General features: G+C 43.9%; 1 protein-coding gene across 5 annotated transcripts in view; it reads right to left on the bottom strand.

Annotated features, from left to right (window-relative positions):
- Positions 1 to 15,122, bottom strand: part of nme7 (NME/NM23 family member 7) — a 321,021-nt gene that overhangs the window by 41,464 nt on the left and 264,435 nt on the right. The window contains exon 10 of one of the 5 annotated variants that reach the window (XM_068040701.1): positions 9,584 to 9,726. The exons of the other annotated variants lie outside the window; for them this stretch is intronic. Coding sequence (XP_067896802.1) covers positions 9,721 to 9,726 — 6 coding nt within the window. The 3' untranslated portion in view covers positions 9,584 to 9,720. Of the gene's footprint in view, positions 1 to 9,583; positions 9,727 to 15,122 lie in introns of those variants that run through there. 5 annotated transcript variants of the gene reach the window in all.

A 15,122-nucleotide genomic window follows, 5' to 3' on the forward strand; every position in this document is an offset into this window, starting at 1 on the left:
CTCTATCACTTCTGTCGACCTTTCCCCTGCCTCTTTCACCAGCCTACTTGTCTGATACTTAGTCTTGGATAAGCCACAATTCCCTACAGTTAAACACTGGGAACACCAAAGCTATAAATTTATACGTTTGACACTGATACACCACACTCCCTAATCACTGCAGCCTCTGTGTCCTATCTGACCCCTAGCTGAGCTTCTAACTCCATCACAAGAACACCCTACCTTGCACATCTAATATCACCTGCCTACTCCCTCAGCCCATCTACTGTTGATGCCCTCACCCTCAGCCTTTGTTACCTCCGGACACAATTATTCCAATGCTCATCTAAAACTCGACTGCTTGTACCCTATCCCACATCAAGCCCCATTCACCTATCATCCATCTGCTCACAGCCGACACTGGCTTCTGGACCCACGTTACAAAAATGCACTTGATTGGAGCACTATTAAACCATGATGAAATTTTCGGTTCAGCTCAACAGCATGCCCTTGCCATCCTTTGGTATAACTTCACTTGAATAAGCAGGCATCCAAGATCAGAGAAGAAAGTTTGGGTGCTGTTGCAGCCCTTAGCCCGCAATCTTCAGAGCCTTCTGCATACTGTAGAATAAGAGAGCCGGATGTCCTATCCCTGGCATCATTCTGATGAATCTATGCATCACTCTGAACCCTATATATAAATATAATCTAAATATTTATTAAGGGATTTCCACAGCAATCTTGGAATATCATGCAATATGCATTATATTCTATGCTGGGACTTACCTGAGGTGTGCAAAATATTTGTAACATTTCAAAAAAATGTAAAAACCTTCACTGAACTGTTTTGAGAAGCACCAGTTGTAATCCCCCACCCATCCACCAACCCCTGCATCTATTATTGTGTCAGATAAAGAAATAAAAATAGTAAATGGTAGAAATGCACAGCAAGATGGAGACGGTGGTGTAGTGATAATATCACTGAACTAGTAATCCAAAGACCCAAGTTAATGGCCTGTGGACATGGGTTCAAATCCCACCATGGCAGCTGATGGAATTTAAATTCAATTAATTAATAAATTTAATGTAAAAAAATCTGGAATTGAATGGTACCATGAAACTATCAATTGTTGTATAAACACATCTGGTTCACTAATGTCCTTTAGGGAAGGAAATCTGCCATCCTTACCTGGTCTGGCCCACATGTGACTCCAGACCTACAGAAATGTGATTGACTCATAACTGCCCTCTGAAATAGTCTTGCAAGCCACTCATTTGTCAAGGGCAATTAGGGATGAACAACAAATGCTGGCTTTGCCAGCGACACCTACATCCCATGAAAGAATAAAAAAAAGCATCTAAAAGAGAAAGATATGGTAAAATTCTGAATCAAACAAACGTAATCATCTTTTGCTCTCAGATGTTATCAATTTATTGAATATTTCCAAAATTCACAGATATGTCCCTCACAACTTCAATGCTTAGCTTGAAAACTTGGCTTAATATGTAATTTATTATATTACATATTTAAAATTTATCTGATTAACAATGAATAGTGAGAACCGCAAGTATCACCGTGTTAGCAATGCCCACACTTCCATTACTGAGCTAATCCAAGACAAAAGATTGAGCAGATGCAGCTGGATGATCTTGGGGTCAAAGTCAGGAGGTAGAGAAGACAACTGCTGAGGCCATCCTGACAGACAGCCTAAAGTCACTGGCTAGGAGCATGGAGAAGTCCGGCTCCACTGTGGCAGAGGGCATTGCGCAGAGCTTGGAGTCCATCCTTTCCACCATGGAAGTGGAGGGCACCTCCATATCAGCACTGCCTGAGTGAACCATGATGAAGCGTCTATTGGCTGCTCTCCCAGCTTCCACTGCAGCACAGGTAGAGGCCATCTGATGTATCAGTGGAAACTCTGACAGAGGTCATGAGATCCTTGGCTGCTGGCATGCAACAGTCTCAGACTGTTGCTATCGTGGATACAGATCTCAGTGCTCAATGGACCATGCAGGCTCTCACAGCAGTCCAGCAATCTGTGCCCCAGCAGATTACGAGGACTGCTGAAGTGCCGCCCCTTGGGATGACCGCATTTGTGTTCCCACCGCTGCCACTCTGCCAGTGCTCTTGGTGTTGCCTCTCAACCAGCCAATTCAGACTGCTGCCACCTATGCTGAGGTGGTGCAGTCCAAAGCTGGGTCCTCAAGGCTCAGCTGTTTGAGGGCATCCTCCAAGCAGTCTCTACCAGTGAAAGTCAGCAACCTTTCACCAGAAATGCTGCAACCTCTGCATAGCAGCACTTGGACAGGCAAGGGCACCCACAAGACATGCACTAAGGGAATGCACTAGGACGATTAGTTGCCTTTTTTTGTATTACTGCTAGATAAAATTGTTGTGTCAAGATTTTTGCTGTTGGTTTTCATTGATGTAAGCCAAAAGAACTTTGTGGTGGAGAGTTTGATATGGATGTACTCTTAGGGAATGGTGTGTCCAGGTTAGGACTGGGGAAGTTCCTTTTAGCTGAATGCGGTCCCTCGCGCTCTGTTCAGTTGCATGTGGTGCCCTCCCTTCCTCTCCCTTTTCTTCCTTCTCCTCCTCCCGAGGTGGCCTCTGGGTCACAGGAGGTAATGGTTGGGCCTTCATAATTGCGAGGTTGCGGAGGAGGCAGCATACCACCACAAAAATGGAGACCCTCTCGGGTGTGTGCTGCAGAAATTCCCCCTCAAGTGATCTAAGCAGCAGAACCTCTGTTTTAGGAGCCTGATGGCTGGCTTCATAGTGTTGTGGGTGGCATCATGGCTTTCACTGAAGGCCCTCTGATCTCACATAGTAGGAGGGCAGAAGGGGGTCATGAGCCATATGTGGAGGGGGTAGCCCTCGTGGCCAAACAGCCATCCTGCGGCATAACGTGGAGGCTCAAAGACAGTCAGTATTGCAGATTGTTGAAAGATAAAAAGCATTGTGGATGTTGCCAGGATAATGGGCATTCACCGAGATGAATTTCGTACACCAACCGCACATTGAGCTCTTGCGGGTGCAGTATTTCTCCTTGTTGATGCTCCCTGCAGAGCCGCATGCGTCTAGATGATGGTACCATGCACAATCAGGAAGCCCACTATTCTAGTGAACCCAAGTGAACTCATGCACCCTTTCATCTTGGCCTTCCCTCCTAAGGGAGAAGAGATGAAGTCCCCTCTCCTCCTGTACTACACCTCACCTCACTCCCACATGCTTCCGTGGACAACAAATTGTGGCACATTGCTGGTGGTGCCAGCTCCCATCTGGAAGGATCCCGCTGCGTAGAAAGAAGGGGAGACAGTGAACTTCAGAGCCACTGGGAAGGCCTTCATCACCCAGGTTTGCGACTCCAGGTCGTTGTAAAGGAAAGACTCCATCACTACCTCCTTAGTAAAGTGAAGCCTCCGGAGGCACTGCTCCTGGCTCATCACAATGTAGATGTGGTGCTCCCAGGACACCCTTTTGGCATAGACTCTTCTAAATAGAGCCCTCCCTCCTCACAGCCTCCTGCTCTGCACAACGTGCTCACGTTGCAGAGTAAATAGCACTGCAACGACTGCCCCATACCTATACAGGGCAATATTAATTTCTGCCTATCTGTAGTCAACAGAAACCTCCAAATTCCTCCAGCAACTCACCGCAGTGCTTCCACCAACTTTGTCTTGAGCACTATTAAGTCAAAAGCACCTCAGCTGCAACTTGTTGAGTAGCCGTTTAAATAGCCCAAGAAAAGGGCCCATCTTGTTCTACACTTGTTGTTTCAGGAGTGAAGAAGGCACTGCTTGCACATTTGGTGACCAATTTTAGCATTCATGCGTTTGGGCACGTGGGGGATGCACCTGTGTGCGCTGCGCAGGACACGTCCCGTGCTACAACTCTGCAGGTAGGCCTGCATAGCACTGCTTTGTAATGAATTTTGGGCCCAAGGTGATGGAGAAAATGTTAAATTCAGACAAATAGCAAAATGGGACCTGCATGGACTGGGATTAAAGTGGATTTGCACTGGTCGAGTTTGCTTAAATTCCCAGTAGGCTCGCTGGCTAATGGGCCCTGTAAGCAGGAGTAAGGAGTGAACAGGTGCTAGGACTAACTTTGCTTTGGATACTCTTACTTATTAGTTTCAATTTTCACATGCTGGAACTTTAGGTGTTGGAAATAAAACTTTTCTGTAGTCCAAGGAAACAATTAAGCCACTTGGTCTAGAAGAGTGTAGGATCAGATATACTATGCACAGGAAACATAACTTCATATAGGATTAAATAATGCCTATATTGTCATACATTGTTGACATTGGGGCCGGAAGGGTTCTGCATAGGATACTGTCTTCCTGTACGCAAAGTCATTGCCTTAGTTTAACTACTGACTACAGAACTTTAACTCCTTTCTTTCAACGTTAGTTTAAACATTAACTCCGAGGACTACATAGCATTTTTACATTATTAAAGCAAAGCTAAAATTTTGTTTTTCAGTAATCTATAAAATGCTTTTGTACATTCTTGTACTTTACAGTGCAAAGTAAATTCGATATCCAATGGTTTAACCAGTTTTTGCACTTTTCTCATAACTCTATGGAGACGATTTTGATTTTGGGCAGACTGTGTGATTGCACCATACATCGGTTTCCTCAGTAGAAGGCCAAAATCATTTTGACAGTTGGGTCTCATTTGCACAAGGCCTATGAGCACTGAACCACAATCACAGAGGGCTTGAAGGATGGGGCAGGGGGAAGGTGAGCAGTGGTTCTCAAACTGTTTTGTCCATGGATCACTTAGGCAGGGCAGTTGTATATTGTAACAGTAACATAAATGTTGCTTATAAAACGACATTGTTGTTGCCTGCGCTTATGACGACTGGTGCTGCGCATGTGGGAGCCAGTCTTGGTTGTGTGACGTCACGCAAGTCATAGGGATGAGGTTTCTGGTCTTTTCTCTCATATGGCCTCAGCTGTGGTATTGTACACTAGTGACTTGGATTTTGGACTAGCCCGCAGACCACCTGGAGGACCCTCACAGACCACCAGTGCTCTGCGGATCACACTTTGAGAACCAGTGAAGCAGAAAGAAACTGGCAACTTCTCACTGTAGCTAATATAACTGAAGTACAAGAACAAATAGAAGAATACACTTAAATCCATTAAGCGCAGTTCTTCCATAGACAATTATTACATGATCTACAATCAATGTATGAATTGTGTACAAAACAGTGGTTTGTGTATGCGTGTCAGAAAAATGACCAGAAGAGTGACTATCTTTTATTGTGTGCCAGTAGGCAAACTGCTATAAACTTAAAATTACTAAATTCTGCTGTTTTACTTTAAACCTGTCAGATTGGTTAAGAACCCATTATTATAACAACAACATTAAATTTTTCTATTGGATGAGTTACTAGAAAAAATATCATTCTTAAAACATCAGTATTAAAGTTTAAAGTATTTACTGAGAAGAATACATTGTTGAGATCAAGATATGTGCATTTTTATATTTGGTAAGAACATGTTTGAAAGAAAAGTACATTAGTGAGATTACCTAAATACAAATCTAACAACAGACTGCTAAGAATTCTGTTCAGGTTTCTCTGCAGCATGAGAGAAGGGAAAACGTGATTAATGAATGACCTACACTATGATGATCACTAATAGGGAGCTTTTACTCATCAGATGAAACAAGTGAATAATTGAATCATTCACATGGTTAAATTGAATCCCAATTAAGATTCAGCTTTGATGCTCACAATATCTCGTTAAGTAAACAAGTGCAGTAGCATGTTGCTAACCAGTTATTGAACAGAAGTGTACAAAATGGGAGTTGTTAATTTACATAATTATAAAAGAGTTGTGTTCCAGCTAACAATCATTCTGAATTTTTTTTTAAAAAGCTATTTATTTTATTTTTCCTGTTTATATGCCAGATAATATATATGATTATCCTGCAAATTTAAAAAGTCAACATTTTTTGGTTTTACTTCATATAGGTCTATTTTCAATTACCTAAATATTATGCCATTTCTGTAGGAAATAGTGGAGATAATAGATTCATGGAGAGAGTAATTGATTAAATATATTCAGGGAGTGATCAACATAAAGGAGGGGAATAGCAAGTCAACAGCAACATTTATAAGGGCAGCAAAAAGCTTCTTTAAGCATGTGAAAAGGAAAAGATTAGCAAGGACAAATGTAGGTCCATTACAGGCAGAGACAGGAGAATTTGTGGTGGAGAATAGGGAAATGACGGAGAGACTAAACAATTACTTTGTGTCTGGCCTCATAGAGGAAGATAGAGAAAATCTCCTAGAAATACTAGGAAACCAAGGGACTTGTAAAAATAAGGAACTGGAAGAAATTAGTATCAATAAAGAAGTAGTACTCGAAAAATTAATCAGATAGAAAGTTGATAATTCCCCTGGACCAGATGAGCTACGTCTCAGAGTATAAAGGAGGTAGCAATAGAGGTAGTGGATGCATTGGTGGTTATCCTTCAAAATTCTATAGATTCTGGAAGGGTTCCTGCAGACCGACAAGTAGCAAATGTAACCCCACTATTTAAGAAGGGAGCGAGAGAGAAAATGGAGAACTACGACCTGTTAGTTTGACGTCAGTAGTAGGAAAAATGTAAGGATCTATTTTAAAGGAAGTGATAACTGAACATTTGGAAAATAATGATATGATTGGGAGGCGTCAACATGGATTTATGAAAGGGAAATCATATTTGACAAACCAGTTGGGAGTTTTCTGAGGATGTTACTTATAGCAAAGGTAAAGGAAAACCAGTGGGTGTGGTGTATTTGGATTTTCAGAAAGTTTTTGATAAGGTCCCACACAGGAGGTTAGTAAACAAAATTAGAGCACATGGGATTGGGGGTAATTTACTGCCATGGATTGAGAATTAGTTAATAGACAGAAAGTATTCTCAGGATGGCAGGCTGTTACTAGTGGGGTACCTCAAGGATCAGTGCTTGGGTCACAGCTGTTCACAATCTACATAAATGATTTGGATGTGGGGGCCAGATGTAATATTTCCAAATTTGCTGATGACACAAAACTAGATGGGAATGGAAGTTGTGAGGAGGATGTAAGGAGGTTCAAGGGATTTGGACAGGCTAAGTGAATGGACAAGAACATGGCAGATGGAATATAATGTGAATAAGTATGAAGTTATCCACTTTGGTAGAAAACATAGAAAGGTAGAATATTTCTGAAATGGCGAGATGTTGGGAAGAGTTGACGTCCAAAGGGACCCAGGTGTCCTTGTTCATGAGTCACTAAAAGCTAGTATTCAGGTGCAGCAAGTAAATAGGAAGGCAAATGGTATGTAGGCCTTCATTGCTAGGGGATTTGAGTACAGGAGTAAAGATGTCTTGCTGCAATTATATAGAGCGTTGGTGAGACTGCACCTTGAGAACTGTGTACAGTTTTGGTCTCCTTTATCTAAGGAAGGATAAACTTGCCATTGAGGGAGTGCAACGGAGGTTCACCAGACTAATCCCAGGGATGGCAGGATTGTCTTATGAAGAGAGACTGCAGAAACTGGGCCTGTATTCTCTAGAGTTTTGAAGAATGAGAGGTGATCTCATTGAAACTTACAAAATTCTTACAGGAGGTGACAGGGCAGATGTGGATAGGATGTTTCCTCTGGCTGGTGGTTCTAGAACTAGGAACACAGTCTCAGAATAAGGGGCCATTTATGACTGAGATGAGGAGGAATTTCTTTACTCAGAGGGTGGTAAATCTTTGGAATTCTCTACCCCAGATGGCCGTGGAAGCTCAATTGTTGAGCATGTTCAAGACAGAAATCAACAGGTTTCTGGATACTAATGACATCAAGGGATATGGGGATAGTGGGAAAAAATGGCATAGAGGTAGATGATCAGCCATGATCTGTTTGAATGGTGCAGCAGATTCGACAGGCTGAATGGCATACTCCTGTTATTTCCTATGTCTGAGAAAGAGTAAAATAAAAGCAAGAATGGTACTGACAGAAGTAGAGGGAATAAAGCTGAAATTCAAAGCTCAAGTGAGTGAAGTGTACTATAATGTTAACATAATTTAGTTACTTATATCATTTGCATTATCATTTATTTAGCACTAGAAGCAGGTTACCTTTAGCAAGTGTGTATGCATTTCTGGCCATGGAAAAAGCAAGGGAAAACCAAGGGGGACTCTGAAGAGCTCAATAATGCAAAGACACTTGGGTTTAATCACAGGTGAGCACTTCAGACCTGTTAAATTTTATTTACAGTTAATATTTTTTGTGTATGCATGTTTAAAATATAGTCTCTTGCTGTGTGTTTCTGGGCCTATTTCACTGGAGCACAGTAGGTAAGATGAGATTTAATATAGGCTTTTAAAATTATGAAGAGTTTTAACATGACAAATAGGGAAAGACTATTTCCTCTGGGTGGGAAATGTGACAAGAGGTCATCAAATTGTGAGGAAACAGTATACAGAAATTTATTGATGCACTGATTGTTAAGAGTATGCCACAGTGGGTGGCTGGCATCTTTTAAGGGAAAAACAGATATTTTTGAAGCCAAGGTACAGGATGTTTTCAACAGGATTGTGAGGTTTTAAAATATGAAGAAATATGTACAAGAAAACCAGAGAAATTGGCCCTTTTAACTGTAAAAATATCTCCAACTGAAAGTATCAAATTAAAATTACTTTATTGGCTAATAGCACTTTCTTCAATAGTTGGTTCATAGTTAACTGCTTCAGAACAACCTGTACACTTTCAACTAGCACAGGTGGCAACAGAGAAAAAAGTGCAATTCCTATTGCACTTTCTGTCCAACAATGCAGTAAACATCACTAGCAACCAAGTATCATGGCTGCTTCAGCAGCGTCTACAAAACATGATGCTGATTGTAATTACATGTCACTCTCAGACTTCCAGCTAAGCAAACATTAAGAACCAGTCGTCTAGGTTTGTTTTCTTTTCGTACTGCAGGCCTGTTTTAATTGAACAATATCTTAACTGAATAATGGAAAGTTTAAGCAGCTTATGACTACATTCTACAAAGATCTCAAAACTGCCTGCAGATAAACTAAACATGTCTGCATTTGAATTAATTTTGTATTAACCTCTACATGCTAAATTATTTTTCTTTCTTTAAAATCAGTGGTTTTGATACCTCACAGCTTAACTGTTACAGTATAAGTCATTATGTTTCCACTAATGTTTTAGCCATATGGAGGCCCCAATGATTGGTAGCACAAATTCAAGAATCCTGTATAAAACAAATGGATTGTCTCACTATTTAAAGCTAAGAATGATGCCTCAGCATTTCTACAAACACATCCAGTTGCTTACTTTTAAAACTATATCAGCGTGGTCAAAGTTACAGCTTTATCAACCAATAACTTGTTAAACCTAGCTGTGTAACTGCATCATACATTTTCTATGTTTTAAAGACAAGTACAAAGGAGCTTTAAGGAAACATTATAATTTTTCTAAATGAAAGTGCTGCTATACATCCAGTTTAGTATCTCTTAATGGACCTTGATTTGCCATTATTTGTAGCAAAAATGTTAACATTGTATTTCTACAAATAGTAATTTGACAACCTAAACATTTTTTTTTGAAAATTAGAAGTGGTCTACAATCTTGCTATCAAGACAGGGTTTTTATTTTGCAAGTGGAAAGATTGGAAAGATTGAAAAGTGTGAAGTTACATGTTTCTGTCCACCTGGATCCTGCCCCAGTTTCCCAGGCAGACTCTCTTATCTGTCATTCCTAGATAGAATTAAAGGAAAAAGAAACAAATGAATTTGGGCCTTATTTTAGAAAAATACTGCCTTCATGACAAATTTAAAGCATATCCTCATTTTGTTTTATAGGAAGCGGATCAATCTAAAAAAATAAAATGTATTCATACATTTTGATCCTTAGGTTGGACCCTCAGATCCTTCTTTCAGATGTGACATTAAAATGTCTGCCCTCTCAGGTGGCCATAAAAGATTCCATGCACTATTTGAAGATGATTAGGGGGTTTATTCCAGTGTCCTGTCCAAAATTTACCCATCAAAAACACCACTAGAACAGATTTTCTGGTCATTTATTTCATTGCTATTTGTGGGACCTTACCGTGCTTTTGGCTGTCATTTTTCCCTACATTACAGCTATGACTGCACTTCAAAATACTTCATGGGTGGGAAGTGCTCTGGATGTTTATCTAAATTGCAAGTTATTTCTTTCTTAGATTCTCAGCAGGTCCAAAGAAATTTCAGGATTCCTGGGCAAACTATTGAGAGAGGAGGAAGAGATGGCGATCAAGATCACTCTTGACAGATGGACATCTATCCGGAATACTCCGCATCGCTACAAGTGAGCAGGCAGACACTGACTACTTGTACAAGCAAAAGAAAAATGTTTGATATCTCGCTAAATCAGTGTTCAACATAGTGACAAGAAAGTAAGTCAATAAATTAATCTTCTCATTTAAAGCCTTTTCACAAAAATGCACATTTGATGTTGTTTTGATTAATAGTAAGATACATTTTTATTGCCTTCACCTTTTCGAAATTGTCTCACCGGCCCCCTGTGTAACAAATTGTAATGTGGTCCCCTCACATATGTGAAAAGGTTGGACACCACTGCTCCAAAGTAGCTAGGTTATTTTAGGCACCCCTGCTCCTAACCTAGCAGCTAGGTTATTTTAAAACACAGGTTCAAAGGCTTGTGTTATGTAAACTTATTTTAAGATGGCAAAAGTCACTTAGGGAATGTCTTGATTTCTAACACAAGCTCAGCGACACATTGAAGGTTGCTGGACTTTTATTTCTATATAAATGTCACAATTCCGATGCTATCCATTTGGAATCGCAGTGTTCCAGAACTTGTTGAAGAGAAAACAGGCAAGAAAATCTAAGGAATCTCCAGAAGTCACCACTGTAAGTTCCTCATGAAGACAAGAGTATGGTGTAATGGGGCTGAATGATAGTGGCAAAAACAGATTTTGCTGACCCATATACAATAGTTGGTAAATACAATGTAACGGATAGCTTTAATAAACCTTAATCTAAAAAAAACCCTTAGCAAATGTAATCACCTCTAAGTCTGCCAAATGATGCTTCACCTCCCGAAGGACGTGGATGAGCTTTCCGGACGATGGTGGGCACTGAGGAAATGGCTTATTTACCTGCACCAGATTCCACCCCCCCTCCCCCCCCCTTTACCCCCCTTCCACCCCCCCCACCCCCCGTCCCCTTCCCTGCTCCACCCTCTCAGCTCACCCCCTCACAACCCCGTCCCAGCCCGCCCCCCCCTCGCACCATCTTCACCCCGCACCCCCTTCCCCTGCACCCCCCCCACCCCCTCCCTCTACCCCTCCCCCTTGCATCCCCTCCTCCCACCGGCACCATCCTACACCTGTGTAGGGGCCCCAACAACCCCACTGCCTTGTGGGCGTCTCGGGAGAGACCAAGGCTAAGGGAGTAAACCCTAACAGAAAATCCGGAGCGGAACCCCGTAGGCGGTCATGTGTCACCTTTGGCATGTTTCCGGCAGTTCCTGCAGCCATACTGGTGCCAAACGTCGTGTCCTGCACTCCTTTGGACCCCACCAGAAAGGCCGAGAGGGGGGTTTTGACGACTGGGCAACTCTCAACCTCCATAAATTTGCCCAGGCATGCGCCATGGAGAGGTCACTCCATAGTTGCCTCACAGCGACTGAAACAACACGGAAGGCAGCAGTTACGGGTTATAAGTCCAGATAAATTGGCGTAGAAACTGGGCGCCACGGGTTGCCTTTGTCGGTGGGAGAGGTCATTGCACCTCACTGGACAGCTACCGCCCGCCTCAAACCGGGCAGCCCCCGGTCAATAAGGTTCTGTCCCGCCACAGTCTGCCTGCTTCAATGGGTGCTTGGAGCTCAGGGTCATTGCCCGAAAGGTGGACTGATACACCGCACCAAACAACATGAAAAAAGGAAAGAAGGTACCAGCCCTTCGCTTTGCAAGCTGGAACGTCAGAACTATGTGTCCTGGCCTGTCGGAAGACCTTACACAAATCAACGATTCTCGGAAGACCGCCATCATTAACAACGAGCTCAGTAGACTCAATGTGGACATTGCAGCACTTCAGGAGACTCGCCTCCCCGCGAGTGGCTCTCTAGCAGAGCAAGACTACACCTTCTTCTGGCAGGGCAGGGATCCTGAAGAACCAAGACAGCATGGAGTGGGCTTCGCCATCAGAAACTCCTTGCTCAGCATGATAGAGCCTCCCTCAAATGGCTCGGAACGCATACTGTCCATCCGACTGCTCACCACCTCTGGTCCAGTACACCTACTCAGCATCTATGCTCCAACACTCTGTTCCGCACCTGAAGCTAAAGACCAGTTCTATGAACAACTCCATAACATCATTAGCAGCATCCCCAACACCGAACACCTATTCCTGCTGGGGGACTTTAATGCCAGGGTTGGGGCCGACCATGACTCATGGCCCTCCTGCCTTGGGCGCTATGGCGTTGGAAGGATGAATGAGAACGGGCAGAGACTGCTTGAGTTGTGTACCTATCATAACCTCTGCATCACCAACTCGTTCTTTCACACTAAACCCTGTCACCAGGTTTCATGGAGGCACCCAAGATCACGTCGTTGGCACCAGCTAGACCTCATTGTCACAAGGCGAGCCGCCTTAAACAGTGTTCAAATCACACGCAGCTTCCACAGTGCGGACTGCGACACCGACCACTCCCTGGTGTGCAGCAAGGTTAGACTCAGACCAAAGAAGTTGCATCATTCCAAGCAGAAGGGCCACCCGCGCATCAACACGAGCAGAATTTCTCACCCACAGCTGTTACAAAAATTTCTAAATTCACTTGTAACGGCCCTTCAAAACACTCCCACAGGGGATGCTGAGACCAAGTGGGCCCACATCAGAGACGCCATCTATGAGTCAGCTTTGACCACCTACGGCAAAAGTGCGAAGAGAAATGCAGACTGGTTTCAATCTCATAATGAAGAGCTGGAACCTGTCATAGCCGCTAAGCGCATTGCACTTTTGAACTACAAGAAAGCCCCCAGCGATTTAACATCCGCAGCACTTAAAGCAGCCAGAAGTACTGCACAAAGAACGGCTAGGCGTTGCGCAAACGACTACTGGCAACACCTATGCAGTCATATTCAGCTGGCCTCAGACACTGGAAACATCAGAGGAATGTATGATGGCATGAAGAGAGCTCTTGGGCCAACCATCAAGAAGATCAACCCCCCGCAAATCTAAATCGGGGGACATAATCACTGACCAACGCAAACAGATGGACCGCTGGGTTGAGCACTACCTAGAACTGTACTCCAGGGAGAATGCTGTCACTGAGACTGCCCTCAATGCAGCCCAGCCTCTACCAGTCATGGATGAGCTGGACATACAGCCAACCAAATCGGAACTCAGTGATGCCATTGATTCCCTAGCCAGCGGAAAAGCCCCTGGGAAGGACAGCATTACCCCTGAAATAATCAAGAGTGCCAAGCCTGCTATACTCTCAGCACTACATGAACTGCTATGCCTGTGCTGGGACGAGGGAGCAGTACCCCAGGACATGCGCGATGCCAACATCATCACCCTCTATAAAAACAAAGGTGACCGCGGTGACTGCAACAACTACCGTGGAATCTCCCTGCTCAGCATAGTGGGGAAAGTCTTTGCTCGAGTCGCTCTGAACAGGCTCCAGAAGCTGGCCGAGCGCGTCTACCCTGAGGCACAGTGTGGCTTTCGTACAGAGAGATCGACTATTGACATGCTGTTCTCCCTTCGTCAGATACAGGAGAAATGCCGTGAACAACAGATGCCCCTCTACATTGCTTTCATTGATCTCACCAAAGCCTTTGACCTCGTCAGCAGACGTGGTCTCTTCAGACTACTAGAAAAGATCGGATGTCCACCAAAGCTACTAAGTATCATCACCTCATTCCATGACAATATGAAAGGCACAATTCAACATGGTGGCTCCTCATCAGAGCCCTTTCCTATCCTGAGTGGTGTGAAACAGGGCTGTGTTCTCGCACCCACACTTTTTGGGATTTTCTTCTCCCTGCTGCTTTCACATGCGTTCAAATCCTCTGAAGAAGGAATTTTCCTCCACACAAGATCAGGGGGCAGGTTGTTCAACCTTGCCCGTCTAAGAGCGAAGTCCAAAGTACGGAAAGTCCTCATCAGAGAACTCCTCTTTGCTGACGATGCTGCTTTAACATCTCACACTGAAGAATGCCTGCAGAGTCTCATCGACAGGTTTGCGTCTGCCTGCAATGAATTTGGCCTAACCATCAGCCTCAAGAAAACGAACATCATGGGGCAGGATGTCAGAAATGCTCCATCCATCAATATTGGCGACCACGCTCTGGAAGTGGTTCAAGAGTTCACCTACCTAGGCTCAACTATCACCAGTAACCTGTCTCTAGATGCAGAAATCAACAAGCGCATGGGTAAGGCTTCCACTGCTATGTCCAGACTGGCCAAGAGAGTGTGGGAAAATGGCGCACTGACACGGAACACAAAAGTCCGAGTGTATCAGGCCTGTGTCCTCAGTACCTTGCTCTACGGCAGCGAGGCCTGGACAACGTATGCCAGCCAAGAGCGACGTCTCAATTCATTCCATCTTCGCTGCCTTCGGAGAATACTTGGCATCAGGTGGCAGGACTATATCTCCAACACAGAAGTCCTTGAAGCGGCCAACACCCCCAGCTTATACACACTATTGAGTCAGCGGCGCTTGAGATGGCTTGGCCATGTGAGCCGCATGGAAGATGGCAGGATCCCCAAAGACACATTGTACAGCGAGCTCGCCACTGGTATCAGACCCACCGGCCGTCCATGTCTCCGTTATAAAGACGTCTGCAAACGCGACATGAAATCGTGTGACATTGATCACAAGTCGTGGGAGTCAGTTGCCAGCATTCGCCAGAGCTGGCGGGCAGCCATAAAGACAGGGCTAAATTGTGGCGAGTCGAAGAGACTTAGTAGTTGGCAGGAAAAAAGACAGAGGCGCAAGGGGAGAGCCTACTGTGCAACAGCCCCAACAAACAAATTTCTCTGCAGCACCTGTGGAAGAGCCTGTCACTCCAGAATTGGCCTTTATAGCCACTCCAGGCACTGCTTCACAAACCACTGACCACCTCCAGGCGCGTATCC

Source organism: Heterodontus francisci, chromosome 10 (genome assembly GCF_036365525.1).
Source record: "Heterodontus francisci isolate sHetFra1 chromosome 10, sHetFra1.hap1, whole genome shotgun sequence".
Lineage (NCBI taxonomy): Eukaryota > Metazoa > Chordata > Chondrichthyes > Heterodontiformes > Heterodontidae > Heterodontus > Heterodontus francisci.